Raw genomic sequence first — 25,439 nt, 5'->3', positions numbered from 1 at the left:
ATTAGGAAGATAAACCCTTCCAAATGAACGTAAACATGACGTATAAGAACATAAAATATAACAGCAAATATACCAAAATGCTCTATATTTACGTCTGTCGTTTTTCGATTAATATTTATGGTTATCTTTTTAATTGTCAGCTTTCTTGGCCTATGATGTTTGTAAATAACTTTGGTGCATTGCAGTTGCCGGTATGGGGGAAAGGTTGGGGAAACAATGAAAAGTATATAAACAACAATAGGTGGGTGGTGGCGTACGATGTTTCAAGCAAACAAAAAAATTGTTGAATGGGAGGATGGCTGGCTGGCTTAGGGTTAAAAAATGTCAAAAAGAAGCACGACTGAGTCGGCGTCCCAGCATATATATTTCATCCATACCCGCAATGCTTGTACTAGGATAGTTAACACATCTTTCGGAGTCGACAATCTTTTATTGGCTTATTATTCTTTTGTGTACCGTTTGTTATTACGTTACTAATTGAGACCGCCTGTATATTCTATAGTTTTATGTATTCCTCTTTGTAATCCTCATTTCTTTATCGTCATCCGGGGGATTGTAATGTTTTAGTTGTATTATAACATTTATGTTTTGAAGACTACCTGACGATCACCTTTCGACATCCAAATCTTCTTATCTCTTTTACGTTTAGTGTATAGCTTCCTTGTGATTATTCCACAACTTTTATATCAACCATTGTCTCAAGAACATGACGAAAAAACCAAACGTTTATAAAAGATGTAATCTTAATCCGGCTCGCTGATTTCGGACTAAATGTAAACCTATATGAAAGTCGAGGTTCATTATTTAGTTTCTATACCATCTCCTTTCATCGTGCAAAGGTTTCATTTAGTATGACGCTAATAAGTAACCTATCCCACCTCCTTAAAACACAAGGCTAAAACGTACATTGACTAAATCATTTTTGTTCGTTCTTCATAGGTACAAAGATGGCATTCAAAAAGGACACACCTATGATCGTAGCAGCTATAGACTTTGGCACAGCCTACTCTGGAATCGCATTCCAATTTAAGCACGAATTTGAAAAGGACCCCACAAAGATAAGCGCTCCTCAGACATGGAACGGTGGCAAGCAGAACCTGATTTCTTCCAAGACACCCACGTGTCTTCTACTGGATAAAGATGGGAAATTTAATAGTTTCGGATATGAGGCGGAGGACAAATATGCTGATCTGTGCATGGAGGGGAAGCATACTGACTGGTACTTTTTCAGAAGATTTAAGATGAGATTACATGAGAGAGAGGTAACTGGACACAATTATTCCGCATTTATCCAAATTAAAGTTTGAATTTGGGTCTCATTTTTCAGTCATTTACTTCTGTCCTATAGATAGGAACAAACCATCATAACATAATTAATTGAGGATAAAATGTGGGTATTTGAAAGGAAAAAAGAGCATAGTAACATGAGTAAAAAAAGTATACCTTGTTCCATGTATATATTGTTACATGTAATGGGTCTCATATCGAGCGCAAGTGGTTTAATAGTCCGTGTTTTCCCTTAATTCCAAAGACCTAAAGCCAACAGTCGTTGTCGAATGAAAGATTCTTAAAAGGCGCAAATAGTATTCATCTATTTCTAATCACCTAACGATCAGACATCTCGAATCTCTCAATGCACATTTGCACGGTATTTTTCTTGTTCACAGTTGCATGATTTTCAGTAAACCTTTTCGAGCCGAATATTAACATGAAATACAAAATACGATAAAAGCACACAATGCAAAGAATTACTTATTCCTATATCAAATTACTTAGCACCTATACCTAAAAATACGCAGATAATTCCCTATGTATAGAAATTAGGAAGGGTCTATTTTACGAAACTGATTTCATCATAAAGGCTCGTAAATACAGTAAATTATAACGTCTGCTTCAAGAAATGGGCTAATTACTCTGGTTGAGAAATATCTTTCAAACACCGACTACCCATAATCAACAAATACTTACTCAAATCAAACAAAACTATAAACGGGTACGTAAATACCAAAATGCACAAATTCTGGTTTATTACAATATTTGTATCCTTTGATTTATGCAGATTTCTGTTTTCATATGTTGCTAACTAAAGAAATCTAATTTATAAAAAGTTCGAGTAATGACAGTAGTATGGTAAAGTGGGCTTCGAGCACAAGCTATATAATCATTCCTGCCCGTCCTCGCTTTTCGATGTACAACCTTCGTATACCTTATCTGAGGCGTATGTAAGGATCGCCCGACTTGGGTCACAGCGATCAGGCCATGGGTAATGGTCTACGAATTTTGCTAAACGAAAGGCTATGTCGGTCAAGGGGGATCACGTACCTTGCACCCAATAGCTCTATTATATCATACTACCACTTAGAGGTTGAGAATTTATGTTACCTATATATCCGATTACTCAGATCTCTAACTGGAAATGTGGTCTACTGCAATGAATTCTTCGTTTGAAATTGAAACGTCCCGTGGATTGAGATTTAGGCAAGTTGCTAGAAGATTATATATAGGAAATATTATCAGGGCTGGTAGCTTCATACGACCTGCTGAGTGACATCGTTTTTCGCAAGTGTTCGCTAGAACAACTACATGGATTTGGCTATGACAATGACACGATCTTTCACGGTGGAGATTACGGCAGATATGTAAATGATCCTGTCGTCATTGGCATCGTTGGATTTCTTTAGTGATTATGACTTTGGCGAATCTAGCGAAGCAGATTTTATCGCATTTCTAAATAAAGACCTGGATGAGAACACAGCCACAAGATATTTCTGACGCCATCGACGTTATTGCCAGAAAGTGTCCAGACAAAAACTGCTCGGCGTTTTGCCTAGGAAAATAGTCAAGATCACTTTCAATTAGTCGCTTGTGAATCGTGTTTTGGCAAAACAATTCCGATCGCCGAATCAAAACTAAGACAACGTGTATCAACATTTCAACAAAAGAATACTGTATAATTACATACAATTGGTACTCAAAAGATGCCGTCCTAGTAAAGTTTGCACAGAAATGGTGTCTCCAAGACGTCTTCGAAATCATAGCATCTATTAATAGTTTTAATATCACCGACATGTTTGTCAAGAGCGCTCTCAAGATGATGTATAAGTTGCCAAAAGAAAAGCACAGGGCACATTTTATGCCGATATTGCCCTAGAATTAGCTGCTGCAAGCTAGGAAAATAATACAACCAACATGGTCACAATAAATCTATCTACGATTTTGTCAAAACCAGCTTTGATGGCATCTTAGTCTTTTCGCTAAAACATAGATTTTGATGACTTGAAGAGTGCAACATGGATTTGATGAATTTCCGTGAGAAGCGATTAAGATCACCTGGAAACTAGCAAACACATCCAAAGAGCATTTTCACTGTTACGCTAAAATAGCCATTGAATGAGAGCGAGCTCTTAATATTCTAGAAGAAGAATACGACAGACATGGTTGCTCAGACTTTAACACGAGCGGCATCGTACAATAATCGCCGCTGCCTTTTTTTTCTTTGTGCTTCTGACATTTTGCAGCATACATGTTCTAATATCGGGAAAGCAACGTCGGTCTTTGATAATATCTACAACGCGCAGTTCATCAATGTATTAGACTTTTATTTCAGAATTTTTCGTTTAAGCTTCTTTTTTTAAAAAAAAAAACAAGCTTGCGTTGCAATTCCAACGCCATAAATATTCACCCAAAACGGTTACAGCATGATGCCAAGAGAAGTGGCCCCGGTGATTTTCAGTACAAAGGGAACTACTACCAGCATCTCCCCCCCCAAAAAAACAAAAAAAAACAAACATGAGGCGATAAAGCAAGTATGAAAGCTTGAAACAATAGGATTCGTTTGTAATAATGCTCGTAAAACGCTACAAGTTTTTCATGCTGTTTTGGCTGTAGGTCTTCACTAATGTGATTTATATCAATTGTTATATGCATATTTATATTTTATTTGCGTTGTTTGTTAGGTGTTTTTAAATTTATTATATGCTATGGGCTATGTAAAATTGTAGATTTTAACCGACCTTGACCAAAATTAAGTTCATTGTCCACCTGACCAGAATCATTGAATTTTTAACGCTGTAAACAACTAATACATAGCTAATTATTTCTCTATCAGTGTGGATTTAATATTAGGATTATTGTTAATAGGAGTAAACATATTTATCTTGATCTGAGTCTAGGGCATTTTGGTTACATTTTCTTTATTACAATTTTAGTAACAGACCTTCTAATTATAAGAATTTTCTAGAAATGAACGTTTGGCGCTCATCATGATTCTTCTTTTGTGTCTTAGTTTTTTTTACAATCTTGTTTACTGGAAAATTATTTATTCCTGCGATTATATCTGGACTGAAATCACTTATACTGGTTTATTCAAAGTTTGATTTGAGTGAAATTATTTATTTTTCTCTGGAAGTACAAAGTACTCTATACTATTCTTGTAAAGAGACATTAACTGGGAAATATAGTGAATTCAAATAAGGAACCTTGGATTATATTATTTTGATTCAGCAAAAGATTGTTGGCGCCTCATCACAACTCAGGCCATTAGAACATTAGTACATAAGAGACTATCGGCCCCTACAGGCACAACAACACTTCAGCAGTATGAATTATTCGGAATGCCGCTAAAGATTATTCAGAACTTTATTCATTAAGAATTGTGTCAGTAATTCTATGACTATTTGGGATTTAATTCTTTTGTTTTATATTTTCGCTTTATATTCATGAGAAATAAAGTATTTGTTTAATGTTAAAAAGACGTGTTGGTTTTGGCTCTTTTCTATTATTTTGTTTAAGGCCCTAGAGTCACGATTGAAAAGCGAAGGCTTGTGCAGGGGATACTATTTTCTCTAAAATATTTAAGAAAACTTTGCTTTTAAAAGTTAAATTTACTTTGTTTTGGAATTGTCTAAGTTCCAGTATATTTCATATTTGAGAACTCTGTTGTGAAACCAGCAAGCTTTAACAATGTCATCTGAAGTGGAGAACTTTATTTTAAAGGCTGAATTGCTCCAGCTTGCCAGACAGTATGATCTTTCTGAGGTGAAGGCTTCTTTTACGAAGCAAGTAACAAAAACTATTTTGGTTCAGTATACATTTTTTCTGGTGGTGGTGGTGGTGGATAAAAGTGATTTAGGTTCTGATTAGTAAGTCTTCATCTGCCTCTAATATGGAATTTATGGAATTGAAGATGAAATTGAAATACAAGAATAAATTTGAGTTACGAAATCTTGAGCTTCAGAAAGAAGAAAGAGATAGGCGTAATTAGTTACAGAAAGAAGAAAATCAATTGCAACTGGAAAAAGAAAAAAGAGGAGAGGAATACAATTGCAGTTGAAGAATGACGAAACAGAAAGAAAAGACAGGCTAATGCAAATGAATGTGAAAAGAAGTTAGAGAAATACAGAGACAAACTAGTAAAGAAAGAAAAGTAATTTCAGTTTAGATTTAAAGAATTAGAGCTGGCAAGTGGAAAACACTCCCCAACGTTACACAAATCCTCGGGTTTTGATATTACTAAACATATTATGTTCGTACCCTTTTAAAAAAACAAGTAGAGAAATAATTCCTCATTTTGAAAAAAATAAATGCTGAAAACTTGAGATGGCCAATGCTCTCTCGGCCATTTCAAATTTTCAGCATACACTTATTGGCAAAGCTCGTGACATCTATATTTCCCTGTCGGTACGACAAAGTGCTGATTATGATCTGCCTAAAGGATGTATCTCATAGGGTTATGTGTTGGTACATTTTGCATCTAAACAAAGTTTTTGGAACTATAATAAGGAAACTAGATAAATCCATCTCGAATTTTCAAGAGAAAAGGGCAATTATTTAATAGGTGGTTGTTACGAGTCTATGCTCTCAAAATAACTAATAGAAAAAAGTGAAAGACAACAAGATTTGTTAAATTTAACAAATATTTTTTTCTCTCACTAGTATACAATGAAAATGAGAAGAAAAAGAAAACAATTTACGGTATTGCGAATTAAATCCCAAAATAATCCAAGAATTACAGACACAAGACCAAGTAATTTAAAGTCCTGAATAAAATTCAGTAAAAGTCAAGAAAATATCCAAAAACTGAAGTCGATTACGTGTCTGTGACAGCTATTGAGTGTGTGTGTGTGTGTGATTTGGACTTTTAATGTAACTTTAACAATTTTTCAGTCATATCGCTACGATGTCTGTAGTGTGACATTTTATAGTGATGCCTAGCACTGGGGCATCATGCCGCAGACATGTAGCATGATGTCCCACCCAGTGATATTATCCTGACACCAGGCCAACCAGTCCAAACACTAACCTCTTAATACTGAGCGCCAAGCGAGGCAGCTGTTAGTATCCTTTTTGTAAGTCTTTTATATGACTCTGCCAGGGGTCCAGCCCACGACCTCCCGCATCCGAGGCAGACGCTCTAACCACTAGGCCACCGGAGCGGTCGGTAGCTATTGAAGTGTTGATATATCATCAGTCTTTTGTTGAATCACAGTAATATAATTCCAGGTTTGAATATGCTATACATTCTAGTGAATGTCTTTATCCAAGAATTTTATCAGAGCACTTTTGTATTTTCAGAGAAAACAATCACTTTAATTCAATAATTTGAACAAAAAAAGATTCCGGCCCAAAACTCCTGGTCACAACATAAATACAACTTAAAAGTGCTAGACGTTAAAGCACGAATGACCAAGTCCTAACAATTACAAGATTACATAGTTCTCTACTTGACTTCAGTTTACAATTAGCATTTTCTAAAAAGAAAAACCATTACCTAATGAAAAACAAACTTCTAGAATGATCCTGATGTTTACAAAATCAAAAACCACAACCTGTTAAATTCACTTAGGAAGTTCCAATACCCTAACCAAAAAATCATATTTACTTCTCATGTTAAGCCCGTAAAAAGAGAGAATAATTTAGCTATGTATTAGTTGTTGACATAAAATGAAATAAAAAGTCAGACAGGTGAAGCAGAAATGAATTCAACTTTGGACAAGGTCAGGTCCAGCATACAAAGTTACATTACAATAGCATGTAATGAAATAAAAAAAAAATTCTTCTTCAAAGCTAACAAACGAACAATTCAATTAAATATAAATAACAGTGGTGCTCTTCTAGAAAGGCTAATAAATATTGTGATAACCCCAGACAACTCATGATAGTTGAAGAGTTCAAGAACTGCGTCCATTGTGAGGCATACCTTGATGAGTACAAGGTCGAAACATTAGTAAATGCTGCTCGTACGCTGACGATTATTCCTTAACCTACAAAGTTAATTTTGTCATTAAGTCTTCCACTCAGGAGTCTTCTGGTAAAAAATGTATTTTAGCCTAATACGAGCTCTCTTAAATCTCAGTCTGACACAACTTTTAAGAATCAAGTTTCTGAAACCCTTATCTCTTCCAACTTGCAACTATTGCAAGAGGAAAGGACACGATATTTTGATTGCTATAGATTTAAAATGACACAACAGAATTAAGACAGACATGTTCCAAATGCTCTTATTTCTGAAAGGTTAAGGTCACGGTCATGTATTGAGAGCAATACATTTGGTTTTATTATGGAGAAATATGAACCATTGATGTCGAAAGGTTCTATATCAAACATGGTTGACTTTGCCAATCATATCCTTATTAAAACTTTAAAGAACACGGAGCTTCTCAGATTCTTTTATTATCAGATACTTTACATTTTTCTGAGAAGTTGTCTTTTAATTAAAGTGTTCCTATTCGGAAGTGCAGTTTGTAAATGTTATTCCCCATTGTGTAAATTTGTCATCAGACTTAGTCTTTGGACCAGATACAGTCGGAAACGTATTGTCTTTACTCATCGAGGGTATTCGTTTATTACTAGGCAGTGACCTAGCTGGAGAGTGTGGTCAAAATACTTGTAACTGACAAAACCTGCTTGGATCAGAAAGTCGATCATATGGAAAAAGAAATCCCTGATTTATACCCTGCATGTGCAGTTACTAGAGATATGCCAAGAATGCTTTTGAGAATGATGTTTATCAGAAATTACTCCTCCAGCTGACACATGTATTGGTCAGGTTTTTGATGAGGTCACTTTTGCTCTGGTATGGATCGATCAAATAGAATTGATCACAATGGTCATCCTTTTACTACTCATTCTCTTTATTCTAATCAGGGTGACTAACGACAGTCACTTGTCGACGAAAAGGATACAAATCCCGAGGTCGTTTCAGATGGTTATTTGCAAATCTAAAGCCACATACGTACCTGTTTGTTTTTTTTGTTGTTAAAATTAGGTCCTTTGAGAAAACAGTGACTACGTGAGGTCGAATAGACAGGATATTCTTTGTTTAGCCCGAGAGACTCCGTTGGCTTGTCATTTAGGGATTGATAAGACTTATCACAAGATCTTGACTCACTTTTATTGACCAAAAATCAAAAGTGATGTTTGTAAATACTGTAGATCTTGTCATACTTGTCAAATGGTAGGAAAAGCCAATCAGAAGATACCTAAGGCTCATCTGCAACCTATTCCTGCATTTGACGAACCATTGACCAGAATAATTGTAGACTCTCGGTCTCTTACCTAAGACCAAGTCAGGTAACCAACACTTGTTGACTATAATTGTACGTCAACCAACAAGATTCCCAGAGGCATTTCCTTTGAGAAATATTAAAACTACAATAATAATAAAAGCTTTGATAAAGTTTATACTCAGATTTGGTCTATCGAAATCTGTCCAATCAGACCAGGAGTCAAATTTTATGTCTGGAATTTTCCAGCAAGTTATGTATGAACTAGGCATTCAGCAATTTAAGTCTTCTGTCTGAAAAACAGCGGGATTTAGAAATATTTCATCAAATTTGGAAAAATATGATTCGGTCTTATTGTTTAGATACCGAAAAAGATTGCGACGAATATGTTCATTTACTGATATTTGTTGTTAGGGAATAAGTACAAGAAGTTTTAGGATTTACTACCTTTGAACTAGTTTTAGGACACACTGTCCGAGGACCACCGAAGTTATTAAAAGAGAAACTTCTTTCAAATGAAGATACTGAAATTAATCTTCTCGAATATATTTCTAGTTTTAAATAGAAGTCGTGAAAGGCTTGTGGATTAATCTGCACACTTCTTAGGCAGAAATGAAATTAAGATATGTCAAAAACACCGAGGAAATTAGTTTTCAGCCTGGTGATGGAGTTCTTACTCTCTTGCCCCTTACCTCAAAATCCTCTTTAATTTAAGTACTACGGGTCATACACAGTTGAAAAGAAAGTAAGTGATTGAAATTATATTATTAATACTTCTTGAGGGGAGGGGCGACAACAAAAACAACTTTGCCATATAAATATGCTAATGGAGTATGTTGATAGAAATTGCCGTTTTAATCATGGAGTCAATTTAGTTACACTTGTCCCAAACAGTGAAGATTAAAGCGATGGAATGCAGTCGGACTGTAGTGTATTTGGTCTAACCAATATTAGGAATTCAGAAATTATTAATTATCTGAACCAGAAACGTTCCTATTTTCAGCAGCAAGAAAATAATGAAGTAAAAAAACAGCTATTCCTTGAATCTGAGCACTTGTTCCAGATGATCCTATACGAAGAAATAAAATCTACCATGACGATGAAATTGTAGAATCCACACCTTTGAAACAGCATCCATATAGGTTAAACTCTCTCAAATAGAAATGTTTGAAAAAATAAATTCTGTATTTGCTGGAGAATGATTTCATAGAACCCAGTAAAGGTGATTGGAGTTCACCATCTGTTCTTGTACCCAAACCAGATAATACGTTTCTCATGTGTACTGACTATCAAAAAGTGAATAATGTGATCAAAACAGATTCGTTTGAATTGCTAAGAATAGATGATTGCATTAATAAGATTGGAAATGCACATATGACATATCGTGGGAGATGGACAAATTACAACCTATAGATGCTAAGGTCAATGTTCTTTCTGAATTCCCTGTTCCTATCAATAAAAAGCAACTGATGTAATCTTTGGGTATGACTGGATATTATCAAAAAGTTTCCTCCAATTTTTCCATAATTGCTGCACCCCTGTCAATTTTATTCAGGAATAAAACCAAGTTTTTTTGGTCTGAAAAATGTCAGGAGACTTTCGACAAGTGAAAGACCCTACACAACAGTGCACCAGTTCTTTCCGTTCCATGTTTCAGTCAATCATTTAAAATGTCTGTTGATGCTAGTGATATTTTAGTGCTATTATTCTAAAAAAATAAATAAGCACCAGATAAATTATTCCACAATCTTGAAAGAATGTTTGGTTTTGATATTGGCTTTGGAACACTTTGAAGTGCATATTAGTTCAGCTCCTTCTCGGATTATTGTATTTAGTGATCACAACCCCCTTACATTCATTGGTAAGATGAAAAACTAAAACCAGAGATTATTAAAGTGGAAAATGTTGCACGAATATAACATTAGCATCAGGCATATGAAGGGAAAGGACAATTTTATAGCAGATACACTTTCACGTGTATAGAAATATTATATTGTTTCATGTATACTTTCTGTCATTAATAAGATTTGATCTTACGTAAATTGTTATCACGTACATTTGACTGATAGTTAAAAGTAAAGTTATATTGCTCTGGTTTTGGTTTTGTTTGCATTTATTGTTGCCCATAATTTTTTCAGGCACTGTCATCGCTTTCAAAATCGTATCCATATCGTTAAAATATAGGCCAACTACTGTGTGAAAATCAACAAAATCATACTTACATCTGTAGTCAGACCTTCTTCTCCTTTCTGCAGTTTTGTCTTGATAATTGCATGTACAGTAGACGAGTGCGGTTCATCAATAGCAATGTTTATTATCACCTCTGTACTTTTTCCAGCTCGTCTGGTCCTTTATCGTTCGTTGCAGAACGTTCTGACTATTTTCTACCTGTCAGTTTCTGATTGGAACTCTTGTGCTCACATACTTGCAACTGAACAATAATTTGTGAGGTCTCATCTAGTGGAGGGTTAGTGGATGGACCATCATAAAAATCCGACCAGAACCTTTTCAGCTGACCAAAATTATCGTAATAAATGTTTACCGATACATTTTCTGGCGAGTCGTCGTGCTTTTATTAAATAACAGCTTGTAAAGTTCCTTGGTTATTCTAACAATCTCAGACATATATAAACATTTTACACAAGGTCTTCAAGCATTGGAATTTTAAAAAGTGATAAGCCTCTATACGATACAAACTTAGAATCTGTTTCGTATTCCGAACATATCATTCCTACGGAATATTGTAATGCTGTATACAGAGTTGTCCACTCTGTTTCGCCAAATGTTCTTGCTTCACATCGTGATTTCCTTGGCATTGAAGTATTATTGGCTCGTCCGTGTAAATGAAATTTCGTTTGGCTACACGTATTTGACATTCTATTTGTATCCAAAAGTTGTAATCCACTCGCCGCTAGTATCGTATCAAACAGCGTTGCATGCCTTGTGGTGTTCTGAGCATTATGATGATGCTGTGGCTCTGAATGGATCTTTGTTACAACTGTTGCCAGCAATGTTGGTATGTGGCCTTCATTATTTATTAGGCGCCTGGTGTCTACGTTTAGTTTTGTAGCTGCATCTGTGTTTTCGTTTGGAACATTATTATAGCTAGTACTGCTGACTATACATTGGTGCTTATAGTAGTTGCTGGAAACATAGACGATTTAATATTGCTGATGAGTTTGAAACCTACGTTAGTCGTTATTGGCGAGAATTTCCTCAGTTGTTCTCTGAAAAGAAAATCCGCCTGGTCTGGGTTCCAAAAGGATCCACAAGCGTTGCCTTCTTATATCTGTATGCCAATATTTATGTTTGCACCATTTGGCACTTAACAATTAACTATTTTTTTCTGGCGGACATTTGTTGTCAGAGTATGATTTGTTTACATTTTGGTCATTCAGAGTTAGTTTAACTTTCAGTGTGATCTTATTGTCATCCATATTGATGTCACCATTCATTATTCCATCTTTCAATGAAACAAACCTTCGCAGACAATTATATACCAAACTGAGTAATAAGTTCCTCTAGACCTGAATCTACTTTAACTATAAAAAAATTGCGTGCAGAAGCTAGTATTAGTTTCAATAATAAGAGCGTGCAGCAGAATATCAGTTAACTACATAGGTTTCGTTAGCCTCGTCTTTTTAATCTTAATGGCAGCCACGTTTTAAATCCTTTACGAAGAGAAGTTTTAGCTGTCCAGACATTGTATCACTGGCTTTTAACCAAATCAAGTGACATTTCATCTGCTATAGAGCTGCTGGTGCCACCAGAACCACTAAGTGTCCCACAAACTGTATAATGACAAGATTTGCTATGTTGTAAAATCGAGACAAATTGCATCTACGAATACATGTTTGCCGCGAAAGAGCGTTTTAACTTTTCTGAATATCTTCTGAAGACAGCAGTATTCACTATGAAAGTAACAAAACGTAAAAAGGAAAATTCAAGGTGAAACTAATTCATGTCCTATAACAGAAGTTGTTGGCCTCAGAGCTAAGATATAAATCATTAGACTTTCTGATGGTGATGCTAAGAACGTGCGGAGGATATCAATAATAGTGTCGCTCAAACTTCTATAACACAAATCATGATTATTATTTTAAAGCGTTTGCTTGTGAAAAACAGTATGCTACAATGAACAATATCAGATCGAGCAACCAAATTTTGCTTATAGACATTCTGAACAAGATAGGACTTTCTGTGTATGACAAAAAGCGTTAGGTTGTGAATGATGGCATTGACATCTTGGCTTATGAATATTTCAGGACCAAAACATCCACAGAATTAGATCTATTCATGTATGTCACTAATGGAGATTTTTTTATCAATGCATCGCAAGGATTAGGTCACTGGGGTCTCAAACTCAAACCACCCTGAGGGCTCCAAGGCCGCACTACCTTGGTTATCTGTCATGACATCTTGTGACGCCAATCATTTTGTGGGTCACGATATACGGCTTGGCGGGCCGTGTGTTTGAGACCCCTGGATTAGGATATGGATCTATGAGGATGATGTTATATTTTCTTCCTTTTGATTCATAATCAATCCAGTCCAAATAAACTTCATCAAAAAATTGTAATATCTGCTTTGTACAATGCTGTTTTTTAAATTTTCACACCAGTTAGTGTCTTCATCATCTCTGCCACTGGCGTACTTCCTTTAAAATTTGTATTAACAGTACTTTAGTGTGATCGTCCTCTAGCATGTTTTCCACTACTACTATGATAGGCTGTCTTCCGTAAGTGTTTGCATTCCATTGAAAGGTTTTTGTGTAATATAGCATATAGACAAGAAATAAAGTTGACTTTAATTAGAAACGTTTCGTGTAATCTGATATACAGGATATATAAATTGTCGACCTCTAAACGGTAGTATGATAACTTGGGGCTAATATGCACAAGGTACAAGATCCCGTTTGACCGATCGAGCTTTTCATTTAACAAAATTTGCAAACCATTACCATAGGCCTAATCGCTGAAATCCCAAGCCTAACGTTGGTGAAATGGGCCTCTGATAAGGTATGCGAAGGTTCTACATCGAAAATAAGCTTGTTCGGACTAGGATATTATATACCTTGTGGTCTAAGTCCCACTCTGCCTTATTCTACTACTGACAATGTATTGAATATGCAGTGAAATAGTATACCTATTATATATCATAACTATCTGAAAAATCTATCCTAGCTCTGTCGTATATATATATATATATATTCACCAGGGCCTTACGAAATCATCGGAACTTGAAGATGCGTCCAAAAAAAAGATGAAGGCAATTGATGTTTTCTCGAAATCGATTGAAGGTCTCATGAAGGTTCTTACAGAAGTGTTAGACAGGCAGGGTGTGCCTGTAAGCTCGACCGAGATTCACTGGGTATTGACAGTTCCAGCGATCTGGAACGAACCATCCAAGCAATTCATGAGAGAAGCTGCAATAATGGTATTTAAGTATTTATGGACTAACAGAATTAAAAAATTTAAGTCATCTAATCGTGAGCTGTTTTCCCCCTTAATATAGCAGCCAAAGATAACACGTGCACCTTCATCGACAATGATGCGCATCTTTCATCGGCAAAAATTAGATTTTACCTTACTATGACTTCTTTCTCTCAGACCTAATATTACTTCCATTACTTCGCCAATAAAAGTTCCAGTTTGTAATTAGATTTTCCAAGTTATTTTCTGGTAGTCTTGGATATCTGCAAGTAGAAAATGTGTCAAAACAAGTTTTTCCCCCACACCTTTTCCGATTGACAATCATCTTGTTGCATGTGCACTTATTTTTACAAGTATATGCGTATTCTGACTTAATTGTTCATCGTTAGTAAAGTAATTACTAATGTCCTTACAAATTCATTGTCTTTAGTGAATATTAATTGTTGAACCTGTTCAACTAACTCTGGAATAACAATATTTCTTGTAACAAAATTATTTTTTTAATTAACGAAGTACATGCATTTGTATCTAACATCTGTATATCTTGTACCAAACGTTTAGGCTGGTATTAAAAGCGATCAACTTGACATTGCACTGGAGCCAGAGGCAGCGGCGCTCTACTGTCAGTACCTGCCATTGGACAAATTTTTTGACAAAGAGAACGAAGTACACTTTGGCGCCCTCCCGCCAGGATCTACGTACATGGTGGTAGACCTTGGAGGTAGTACTTCATACCTTAATGCGTTTTCTGATGCAGCGAGAAATATCTCAGATTTTGACAATGTTATATGCAACTTTTAACAGAAACCCCAAGACCTCTATATCGTCGGTCTCGAAAGTTAACGGGGTCAGTTGTTTAAATCGGATTTGATATAAAACAGCTATATAATGATTTCGAATGCTTCACGCCTCCTTTCGTTCAACTGCACCTTAAATATATGTGATCGATAACTTTTGCAAATTTAACTCATTAATTCGAGAATAAAGAAGGTCATTTCACTTTAGTTTCGTTTGCATTCACGTAGTTTTCTGTGTTTGCGTTACATAGGAAATCAATGGTTATTTGTTTCCTTGGAGTAACTGTCGACTGTTTTTCTCTACTACGTTTGCATTCACGTAGTATTCTGAATTTGAATTATATAGGAAATCAATGGTTATTTGTTTCCTTGGAGTAACTGTCGACTGTTTTTCTCTCCCACGTTTGCATTCACGTAGTTTTCTGAGTTTGAATTACATAGGAAATAAATGAGTATTTGTTTCCTTGGAGTAACTGTCGACTGTTTTTCTCTCCCACGTATAATATCTGACATAAGTATACTACCGAGTGGAATAATGGCGACCGGCTCTTCATGTTAAGATCGGTAGTGAGGACCATTGCTAACAACGCCAAACGAGTAATAACAACGCCAAACGAGTAACCCGCAGGTTTCTTTTCTGTGTTTAACTCATAATCCCCGCTGCCATGTTTATGTGGAATAAAGTAGTACCCTACCTCCAAGTTGTGTAACGTCATGATCATTTACGACACACCCAAGTGTTGGCATGACAGAATAAGAGAATGATGTGGTTCTAGAATGATACCATATAATGTAGACTTTATTCTCGCGTTAAAAAGAAAACAAAAGAAAAAACAAAACATTTTTAAGACGCGTTTTGTTATAGCCCGAAGATTATCTATCTCGGAACCGGAGCTTGTGTTCGGCTTTTAGACCCTTTGACCAGGAAACACAAATGGTGGGTCCAATAGGAAGACAAAATTCCAATTTTGACCTTATAAACATGCATGTACAGGACATTTATAGAATACAACTTCTTTTATACATCTTAGCAACCGGCTAAGCCAAAATCTTTTGAAACCAGATGTCTTTAGATGCATTTAGAAGAAACCACCCAAAATTCCTTTCCTACCCCACCATTTCAGCTGAAAATGAAGCGAATCTCTGGAGACAGTGAGTTCGGCTTGTTTACCAGGCACTGACTGCGTAAGGCACTGTCTTAAACCTCGTAATTTTTGTACTGCACATATGCAGCTATCAAAAACAAACTTCTCGGAGCAAATACATTTGTTCACTTTAATTTGTTTCTAATTTTATGACAAAGATTTCATAGTTTACTTTTTCAATTTTGCTCGAAATAATTATTCATATGCTTTATTATAATAGTCTACCTTTAATTGATATCATCATATTTAATCGAAACATCAAAAGTCCCGAGAGAAAGTTCAGGTCTTTCCTGATTTATCCAATCGGTATCTTGAATTGAGAAACAGTTTCCTACTTTATTCCCTCTGTAACAAGCTTTTTCTTAGCTTTAGGCATATCACTCCGTAATTTCCCAATAAAATATGTAGGCATTTTTCAAATTTAATTCGGATACTATATGCAAAAATATAGCATGTTTAACTATTTATTGCAGGCTAAAGTGTGTTGTTTGTGATTTATTAACTAGAAATACATTTCAGTAGCTGACATAAGTAATACATGCTATTGAATCACGTCATCATCGAATGCTTCTCGCTTTATCTAGGTGGAACGGCAGATATGACTGTCCATCAAAAGACAAAAGGGAACCAATTAAAAGAAGTCGTGAAAGCAAGCGGAGGTCCCTGGGGAGGCACGGCCGTGGACGATGCGTTTTTAGGGACTTTGGAAGATATCATTGGTAAAGGTGCAATGGAAGTCTTCCGAAAACAGTACACATACGACTATTTTGACCTCTTGCGAGAGTTTGAGTCAGTAAAGAGAAAACTTAGTTTGAAAAGCGAGGGTAAACTAACAATAAAGGTATTACAACATACATACATACATACATACATACATACATACATACATGCATGCATACATACAAAGATACATGTATACATACATGGCATAGTGTTTTAATTTCGATTAATTTTACACGGCATCCGTGCAGTTTTGCAAATTCTTCTTATGTTCCGATCCATTTCCACTTCTGCAAAATCAATGATAGTTTGTTTCCCGTAATGTTCTTGACCTTGTGAAGTTTGCATGACCGACATTCGGGAGTTTATTGATTGGCGGTTTGTTTTGTAGTTTTTGTTTTTCTGTTTTCTTTTTTTTTGTTTGCCTCCACAATTTTCCAGCACGGAGACCGACTGTTAAAAATTACCATATCCTTTCTATTTTGCGAGCACATATTGTTTTACATGTTACTGTTTTGTGTGCATGAGCGTTTGTTTGTTTGCTTTGAACTTTGAACATTTCAAATTATTTCTAAATAAAAGAACCCAGCCTCGTTAAATATCCCTTCAATGTCATTTCCCTTTGAGTAGTCTAATTTATACGCAGCAAGGTCAAGCAAAATTAGTTCTGTCATTTTAAGTATCTTTTCCATAAAATTAGACAGAAAACATTTTGCTCGGACAAACGTGTCGTTTTTAATCCTTAATGTCTGAACTATATTATATTACAGCGCTCCATATTCATTAGTTGGCAGATGACCCAAAAAGTTGATCCATACTTTATATCTGTTTTCCTTATTTCTCGCTTCAGTTTGAGTCATAAAACTAGACCTATGATAAATATTATATAAACTGAAGAGACTTGTAAGTTCATATACGCATTTTCTACACCTATTTGAGTGATTTTTCCACATATTTTTCAAAGTTGTATTAAAGCTTTTTATTACATATGTTGTTTTAAAGTTTTAAAGTATTTAATATTTTTAGCCTCTATTAATTCTTGAGCATTGTGGTTGTGGAATTTACCTTTCATCAAGCTGTATCATTTCTGGTTATAGCTCTTATAAGCGTTCTATTGTTCATGCATATATATAACAGTCAGAATGTAGTTATATCCGCTATTGTCGTTCTGATAGGATTTCATATCAACCATGTCTGCATGCAATTGGTCATCGGTGTGACTAATATGAACCTTTTCTTTTTGCTTTGAAGTGTAGGTAGGTTGTTCACTTGGCGATTCTTTCCATTCCGCCTATTTCATTTTCGTTTTATTCTGTTTAATGAGTTACAACAATAGATCGATATTTGCACAAACAATTTGACTATGCTACATATAACTCTTCTTCGTGTTTCTTTGCAAAGCATCAATCATCCGTCATCCTCGTTTACTTACAAATTATTCTTGGGTTTTAATATACTATTATGTATTAAATTCTAAATTATTCATATATATATATATATATATATATATATATATATATATATATATATATATATATATATATATATATATATATATATATATTTGTTATCAAGAAATCATGTCGGTTTCTTAAAGTTATGTTGGGAGGGAATGCAAATACCGTTTATTTAACATAGTCAAATCTGCAAATAAAGTGCTAAAACATAAAAACAATTAATAATCCCATATATAGCAGTAATAATGTGTTATTCCATGGTTTATAAATGCCAAATAATTTCCAAGGCAAAGGTCAAGGTCATGGTAAGTCCATAATAGCAAGACAATGTCAATAACAAAATGGTTCCTTCGCAGTAAATTAAATTGGTCACCGATTTCCAGAGTTAAACAGGTCTTACTAGCGCCTACATAGAGCAATACTTTACGTTGAGCGGGCGTATACTATACCGTTCTTGGCACTGTTGTGTGATTATGGAAACGATAAAAACAGTTATTCTGTTTTGTCCGAACATTTAATAATGACATTAAACATTTTTGTCACTTAAACTTCCTGGCCATTTGTAAAGTTTTAAATAACGACAGACTCGTTTCCGTTCTATTATATTTAAACAGACTAGTATGGCTTTGAATTCTTTTTTCGTCACCAATAGTTACATGCTGCAACGCATGAAAACCCGTATCAATGTTATCTTTGTTCTCATCGAAACCCTCTAATAATCGCTCACTCAAATGGTATCAAGGTGAAACAGTTGTGTACATAATACATTAAATACCGTACCATACTATTATTTTCCATCCTTTTAAATTTTCTAAATTCCTTTGAAGACTTATGTTACAAGATGGACAACTGTTTCATCCACTTTTCAGAAACCCGTGGCATTAGATAACGTATGCGAAGGAAATAGCTTCAAGGAGCTGTTGGAAAAGTCGAAGTACAGCCAAGACATTTTCGTTCAGCTTGACAAGTTAAGAATATCACCAGACTTTGTTAGAAATTTGTTCCAGCATGTAACGGATAAAATCATCAAACACATGGAGGTTATCCTGTCATCCTGTGAACAAGTGACCTTGATACTTCTGGTAGGGGGCTTTTCTGAGTCTCTCTTCGTCCAAGACGTAATTCGGTCGCGATTCCATGGCAAAAATGGAGTCAAAGTCATGACTCCGAAAGAAGCTGGATTATCCGTTTTAAACGGGGCCGTTATATTTGGCAGATCGCCAGATGTAATAGAAACACGCATCCTGAGATACACCTATGGAGTTTCGATAACACCCGAATTTGATCCAGAAGAACACCCAGAAGAGAAAAAGATTGAAATCACTGGAAACTTTCACTGCAGAGATGTTTTCAGTGCTTTCATCCGGGTAGACACTCCAGTTGAAATCGGACATTCAGTTACAGAGTGTTATTCAACCCTCGTACCCTTCCAACCGGCCATCCTATTGCAGGTATTTTCATCCTCTGACCCAGAACCAAAATTTACCACTGATCCCGGATGCTTGAAAGTTGGTGAATTGTCTGTTTTCATACCAAACCCTTCACCAGAAGAACGTGCGGTGATTGTAGTTTTCAAATTTGGATATACTGAGTTGCAGGTGCTGGCATTTGAAGCGAGAACAATGATCCCATTCATTACCAGTTTAAAAATGAATGAATGATTCATCTCTTGTTCTGTAGTTTAGGACTTTGTCATTGGTTACTCTTTTTCAAAAACGAATGCTGATGATTGCTTTTTATCTTAGCTTCCTAGAAAACAATATCTCGAAGGACTTTTGCTCCTTATAGAAGTATATTCGAGCACACTATTTTATTTTTCTCACATCTTGTAAATTTCAATTCTGATAGGCCTGAATAAACGTCTTAATTAAATTGGTCACTCACATGAAATTTACAGTTTTAATGCCAATTTATTTGGAAAAGCATCATGTCAGTGGTTGCAGGCGCAATCTTAATGAATGTACATGTTTTATAGGAGAATTGTAAGTTGCATTGAAACGTGATTGACAGTTTATAATGTTTCACACTTGATGCAACAATTTAAAAAAGAACAACTTGAAGCTGAATCCCCTTTAATTCATGCTGCGCATCAGTCAGCATTATGTGTTTACATGATAACATCTTTATATAATTTGTCGTTAAGTGGATTTGTTTAGAAAGAAATGCATTTTAGAAGTAGCCATACTTGTACCCTATTAAAATGGATCCATACCTGAAAAGAAAAAAATTTCTGTCAAAAGGCACCAATATCATTTTAAAGTCTGATCAATGACATCAACTACTCGATATTAATTTCTGTAAATTATCCTTTTGTTCATTTGTTGACCTGAAGTTTGCCCCCACCCCCCACCCCCATGTATAGAAATCAAACTATAGATGTTAATGGCATTGACATTGAACAATGAGGATGGCAAGAAATGGAAAAGCAGGGTTGCGTGAAATGTTTTTATTCCTCCCTTGGACTTCAACAAGTTAGGCCGAAACTTGCAGAGGAATGAATTTTCAGTCACAGGATTTAAGTTTTTGGCGGCTACAACTTCACACTGAGGGTTCCAATTCACACAAAAGTATGGCGTCACATGCTATTTTTATTTCGAAAAGTAAATGTGCCTCATACCGAATTATTGTATGTACGTACGCTGCTTTTTATGTACTATTACATCTGATTAATACGTTTACAATGTTTGCTACTTTTATTCAATTAACAACATTATGCTAAACGCTGTTTCCAATAAAATTACTGTACAGCCAAATGGTTTGAGTCACGTCTGAGAGAGAGAGAGAGAGAGAGAGAGAGAGAGAGAGAGAGATTTAGATTTAAAGCGAACATGTTCATTTTGTCAGTCCATATATATTGGAACACTTCTTTCTACAGGAAGTCTGTAACATATGAATACTGTGTTCACTTTAACTCTTTTGCATCATCGACATAGATGTCCCTTGTGTAGGCCGTCATAGATGTCGCTTGTGTAGGCCGTCATAGATGTCGCTTGTGTAGACCGTCATTGATGCTCTTTTCGTAAGTCGTCAAGAATGTTCTTTATATCGGTATTTTCTTGAAGAACGTGAATGACAGTGATGAGAATGAAGGAATAAAGTATAGATATATTAATAATTTTCTGTTAAATCAAAATGTTTTCCATATATGGATTGACAACATGAATTTGTTTACTTTCATATCCCTTTAAATACATACATGCATGCAAAGATACATACACACACTCACACACACACACACACACACACTCACTCACACATACATATATACACATCCATCTATCCATCCATACATGCATACATACATACATTCATGCACGCACACATACATACATGCACACACACACACACACACACATACATACATACATACATACATACATACATACATACATACATACATACATACATACATACGAGTGCCCGAGTGGTTTAAAGCGCTCTCCGTTACGGATCACTGCCATCTCACCTCTGTCTGCGTGGGTTCGAGTCTCGGATTCGGCCAATGTGGGTATGTGCGAAAGCTTGCCAATAGCTTCTCGAGGGTCGATGGTTCTATCCGGGGCTTTCCCGGGTTCTTCCTCCACCATTAATACTGGCCGCCATGTATAGCCTATCGTGTGCTGAAAATGGAGTTAAACCCTACAACAACAACAACACACATACATACAGACATACGTACATACATACATACATACATACATACATACTGTTACGTGTTTAGGCTCTTTCAAACATTAACAATGAAAAAATGAAGACAATAAGCTTTGTAAAATTTAACAAATAATTTATTTCCCTAGAAAACAAGATAAAAATGAGAAAAAGAACTTACGGTTTTAAGAATCAAATGTTTTAATGAATCTGAGTTCAAATCCCGACGAAATCCGAAATGGACGTCGATGACATATGCTATAGTTAGTGTAACACTGATGTGTCTACTGTTCTTTGGTGAATTTCAGAAAATAATATTCCAGTGTTTGAATTCTGTAAATTTCGATAACTGTCTTTGTCCAATAATTAATTTTCAGCACCAGTATTTCTAGGGAAAAATAATCACTAAGAATCCAAATAATTTGAAAAAAAATAAATATTAAACTCAAACTGGTCACAACAAAAAAAAAACACATGAACATCTCCAAGGTTTAACCCAAGACTAAAATTATTTCTCGATGCATCACTATTAAATTTGGCTACTGCGCCAAATAGACGCCTAGATGAGGGTCAACCCTCTTTTGAAACCAGAATTTCGAAATAATTGCTACATGTTTCTAGAACAAAATAGAAGCTATTTACGTGTCTAAAACCACGTTCTCCCAGTACGTCATCGATTTCACTCTATGAATCCCACACTAAAAATAATTTTAAAAAATGTTTACTTTAATTTAATGAATTAAGATCAGGAACTAGACTGTAACTTGAAGCCGGAATTTTTTTAACTGACTTATTCATAATGCTTCTACTAACAATATTTGCAGAGAAACCAGTTGGCTCCCATTTTTACCTCCGTTAATTCGACACAAAACACAATAATTTGATAAATTTAAATTATTTTAAAAAATATATACAAAGAAATCTCAGGAAATTCTTATATATCTTCCACAATAAGGATTTGGAACACTCGGCCTGATTCAGTAAACCATGAAATAGATTATTTTATATCTAAACGTAAAATTTCACCTATATATAATTATGTCCCACTATAACATTAAACTGGCAACATGAAATCAATTATTCAGACCAGGATAAGAAATAAGTACAGTGATTGAAATGATTTATTTTCAAATTTTCTTACTGATAGCCCATTGTGCACATGTAGGGAGACAACAATACTGCCTTCCATTATGTTTTTAGCTGGAAGAAACATAAATTACCAATGCATTGCTTAATTCAATTATTCATCCCTGTCAGTAATAATGTATTGCTGTTTAGATCACCTGAGCTATCAAATGACCTAAACACTCGTATATTTGAAAATGTTAGGACTAAAGATACTGAAAGAGTTCAATAATCGTCTATGTCAAATTACATATTGGCATGATCTCCCTCCATTACCCGCCACGTAACCCCCATATAAGCTCGCCCCAATTTCCCCTTTCTCTTCGTTAAATTAGTTGTTGTACTTTATTTTGTTTTAACCTTTCTCGTACGATGAAATTTTCGATATTCATTTGTAGTTGTGCACTATATTTCTGATCCACGCTTAAGTACATATATACGTATTGTTTGTTATTCCTTTCATGTACTTAATGTAATGTGGATCTGATGGAGGGCTGTTGCTAACTTGTAGCCCGGTCCCGTGTGCTGTAAGTAAAATACGTTTAAACCAAACAATGACGACGGCAATAATACTACAACATCGAATAATAATAATAATAATAATAATAATAATAATAATAATAATAATAGTAGTAGTAGTAGTAGTAGTAGTAGTAGTAGTAGTATATAGGAACGTATAAGTTGGGATAGTAATCTACATATTTTTAGAAACTAACAATGTTTGAATCGCTACCACTAACAAAAAATTAGGCCAATCAATATCGGACTTTAAAATAAGGGTAGCAACTATTACTATCAAATAAATATTGGGAAAACTTTTTAAACTATTCTATAAAACTAAAACATGTAATAATCTCTGTATCGATGTACTCAACAATTATGAGAGTATCAGATTAATGAATTTAAATTATGTCCAGGAAACAAAAAGAGAATTTATTAGAAACAAGAGGCCACTGAAGGCATCAGCTCGCCACCTGGTTGAAAATGACCAAAAAATCCGAATGCATTGGCAGCTGGGCAAGAAATCCTGTTTAGTGCGATGTTTTCTGTCATGTAAATATTCTTCCATTTATAGTTATGGCAGCCATCTTGGACAGCAAATCAAAGTAATTCTTATAAACTTTAAAGGCATTTTGCCAGGATACCGACCAGTTTTTGAGATGTCGGTGAAGGGCTTTTCTTTGTATTTTATATTATTTTCAATAACAATGTTAATACTGATATAGTAAATCAGAACTATTTTCTTTTTTTCCAAAATTCATAATTGTATGCCTACTGCACATTTGGTCGAATTCTGTGGAGAAATTTTTGGAAGCCATTTCTTTTTAAAATTGACAACTAATTTGTATGGCATCTCGGCATAATAGTACAATCCTTAAATGCCTTGCCAAGATCCTTTATGGCAAATTCGATTCTGAGACTTCGTTAGAAGATGTCGGTAAAAGGGTTAATAACGGAGGTTACATTTGATGGCGGATCGAAACATATATGGGGTACAATTACCTCATTCTAGGGGTATTTATCGCCTGGAATTTTTGCACATGATGTCAAGGCCATAACAGTCTTGTATATTGTGTTTGTTGCAAGGGAGACATTCCTATTAACATGTCTGTACAAAGTTGTTACAAATGAAACAATACTTTTGGCATGTCTGTACAAAGTTATTTTAAGTCAAACTACCCGAACATCATGTCTGTCTGTAGATCGTTGGTTATGGGCACTTGCTCCCCCCCCCCCTCGGGGGGATTACGCCTCTAAACATGTTTTGGCTTGCATCCGTAAAATTTAATAGCTGACCACTTCATGGTCCCCCCCAAAAAGTAGTTCTCTAGACTGTTATTCCGATTGAAGAAGTCCAATTAGAACGTCTGTAGATAGTTGTTACAAGCAAAACAATTCTGTTAGCATTATCATTGAAAATGACAAGACTTGATGTGTTTGTTTACCTATCTTGAACTTTCTGACATGAAAAGTAATCACTGATAGTGACCATTTTGTTAGCATCCAAGGACACGAAACTGTTATGCATACATTCACTTTTGCCACTAATGTTAGCACTCATAAAATTAAATTATGCTGGTAATGGTCTAATTTCTTGATGAAGAGGCTATGCTAAGTTTGTGCACTGTGTACAGGCAAAGCATGCATGTCATTCTGCATAATTTCTGCATCAGATTTGAATCAGTTTAAAGCGGAAGAACACAATCTGGACTGATTTCATGGACGAAGAACTCAGTAGCGACTCTATTTTCATGCACTGTAACCATCATCTTCTGTCAGTACTTTTCTAAATTTTCAGTGTTATTCTTATTGGCCTATAAGGACACAAATGTGGCACGTGCACAAATGTGTGCACGCCACTATAATTAAACTCAACAACAACAAAGGACACCATCTAATTCTGAAACTGGCGAAAACGACGGCAGATGATCGCTTTGGAGACTGGAATATAAATTTTTAACCTTTAAGAGCGAAAACAGCACATCCCTTCGTGTTGTCTTTTACTTTATTAAAGGTAATATAAATTGTTTATGCGTGTAGTTGAAAACAAAATGGACAGATAGAAGTAACAAAAATTAATTTAAAATTATTTTTTAAAATATAAAATGAT

The 25,439-nt window shown here is 35.2% G+C and overlaps 1 protein-coding gene across 1 annotated transcript in view; it reads left to right on the top strand.

The window, feature by feature from the left end:
- The window catches only part of LOC149782789 (heat shock 70 kDa protein 12B-like), a 78,726-nt gene extending 57,900 nt beyond the window's left edge, over window positions 1-20,826 (top strand). The window contains exons 2-6 of the mRNA XM_089934300.1: window positions 940-1,262; window positions 13,722-13,940; window positions 14,498-14,657; window positions 16,463-16,719; window positions 18,925-20,826. Coding sequence (XP_089790426.1) covers window positions 948-1,262; window positions 13,722-13,940; window positions 14,498-14,657; window positions 16,463-16,719; window positions 18,925-19,716 — 1,743 coding nt within the window. The 5' untranslated portion in view covers window positions 940-947 and the 3' untranslated portion in view covers window positions 19,717-20,826. The remainder of the gene's footprint in view (window positions 1-939; window positions 1,263-13,721; window positions 13,941-14,497; window positions 14,658-16,462; window positions 16,720-18,924) is intronic.
- The last annotated feature ends 4,613 nt before the right edge of the window (window positions 20,827-25,439 follow it).

The sequence above is a fragment of the Sinohyriopsis cumingii genome, chromosome 15, assembly GCF_028554795.1.
Source record: "Sinohyriopsis cumingii isolate HCF-2022 chromosome 15, ASM2855479v2, whole genome shotgun sequence".
NCBI classification, from domain to species: Eukaryota; Metazoa; Mollusca; class Bivalvia; order Unionida; family Unionidae; genus Sinohyriopsis; species Sinohyriopsis cumingii.
The sequence above is the reverse complement of the archived record's forward strand: the minus strand, read 5'-3'. Positions and strand labels throughout refer to the sequence as shown.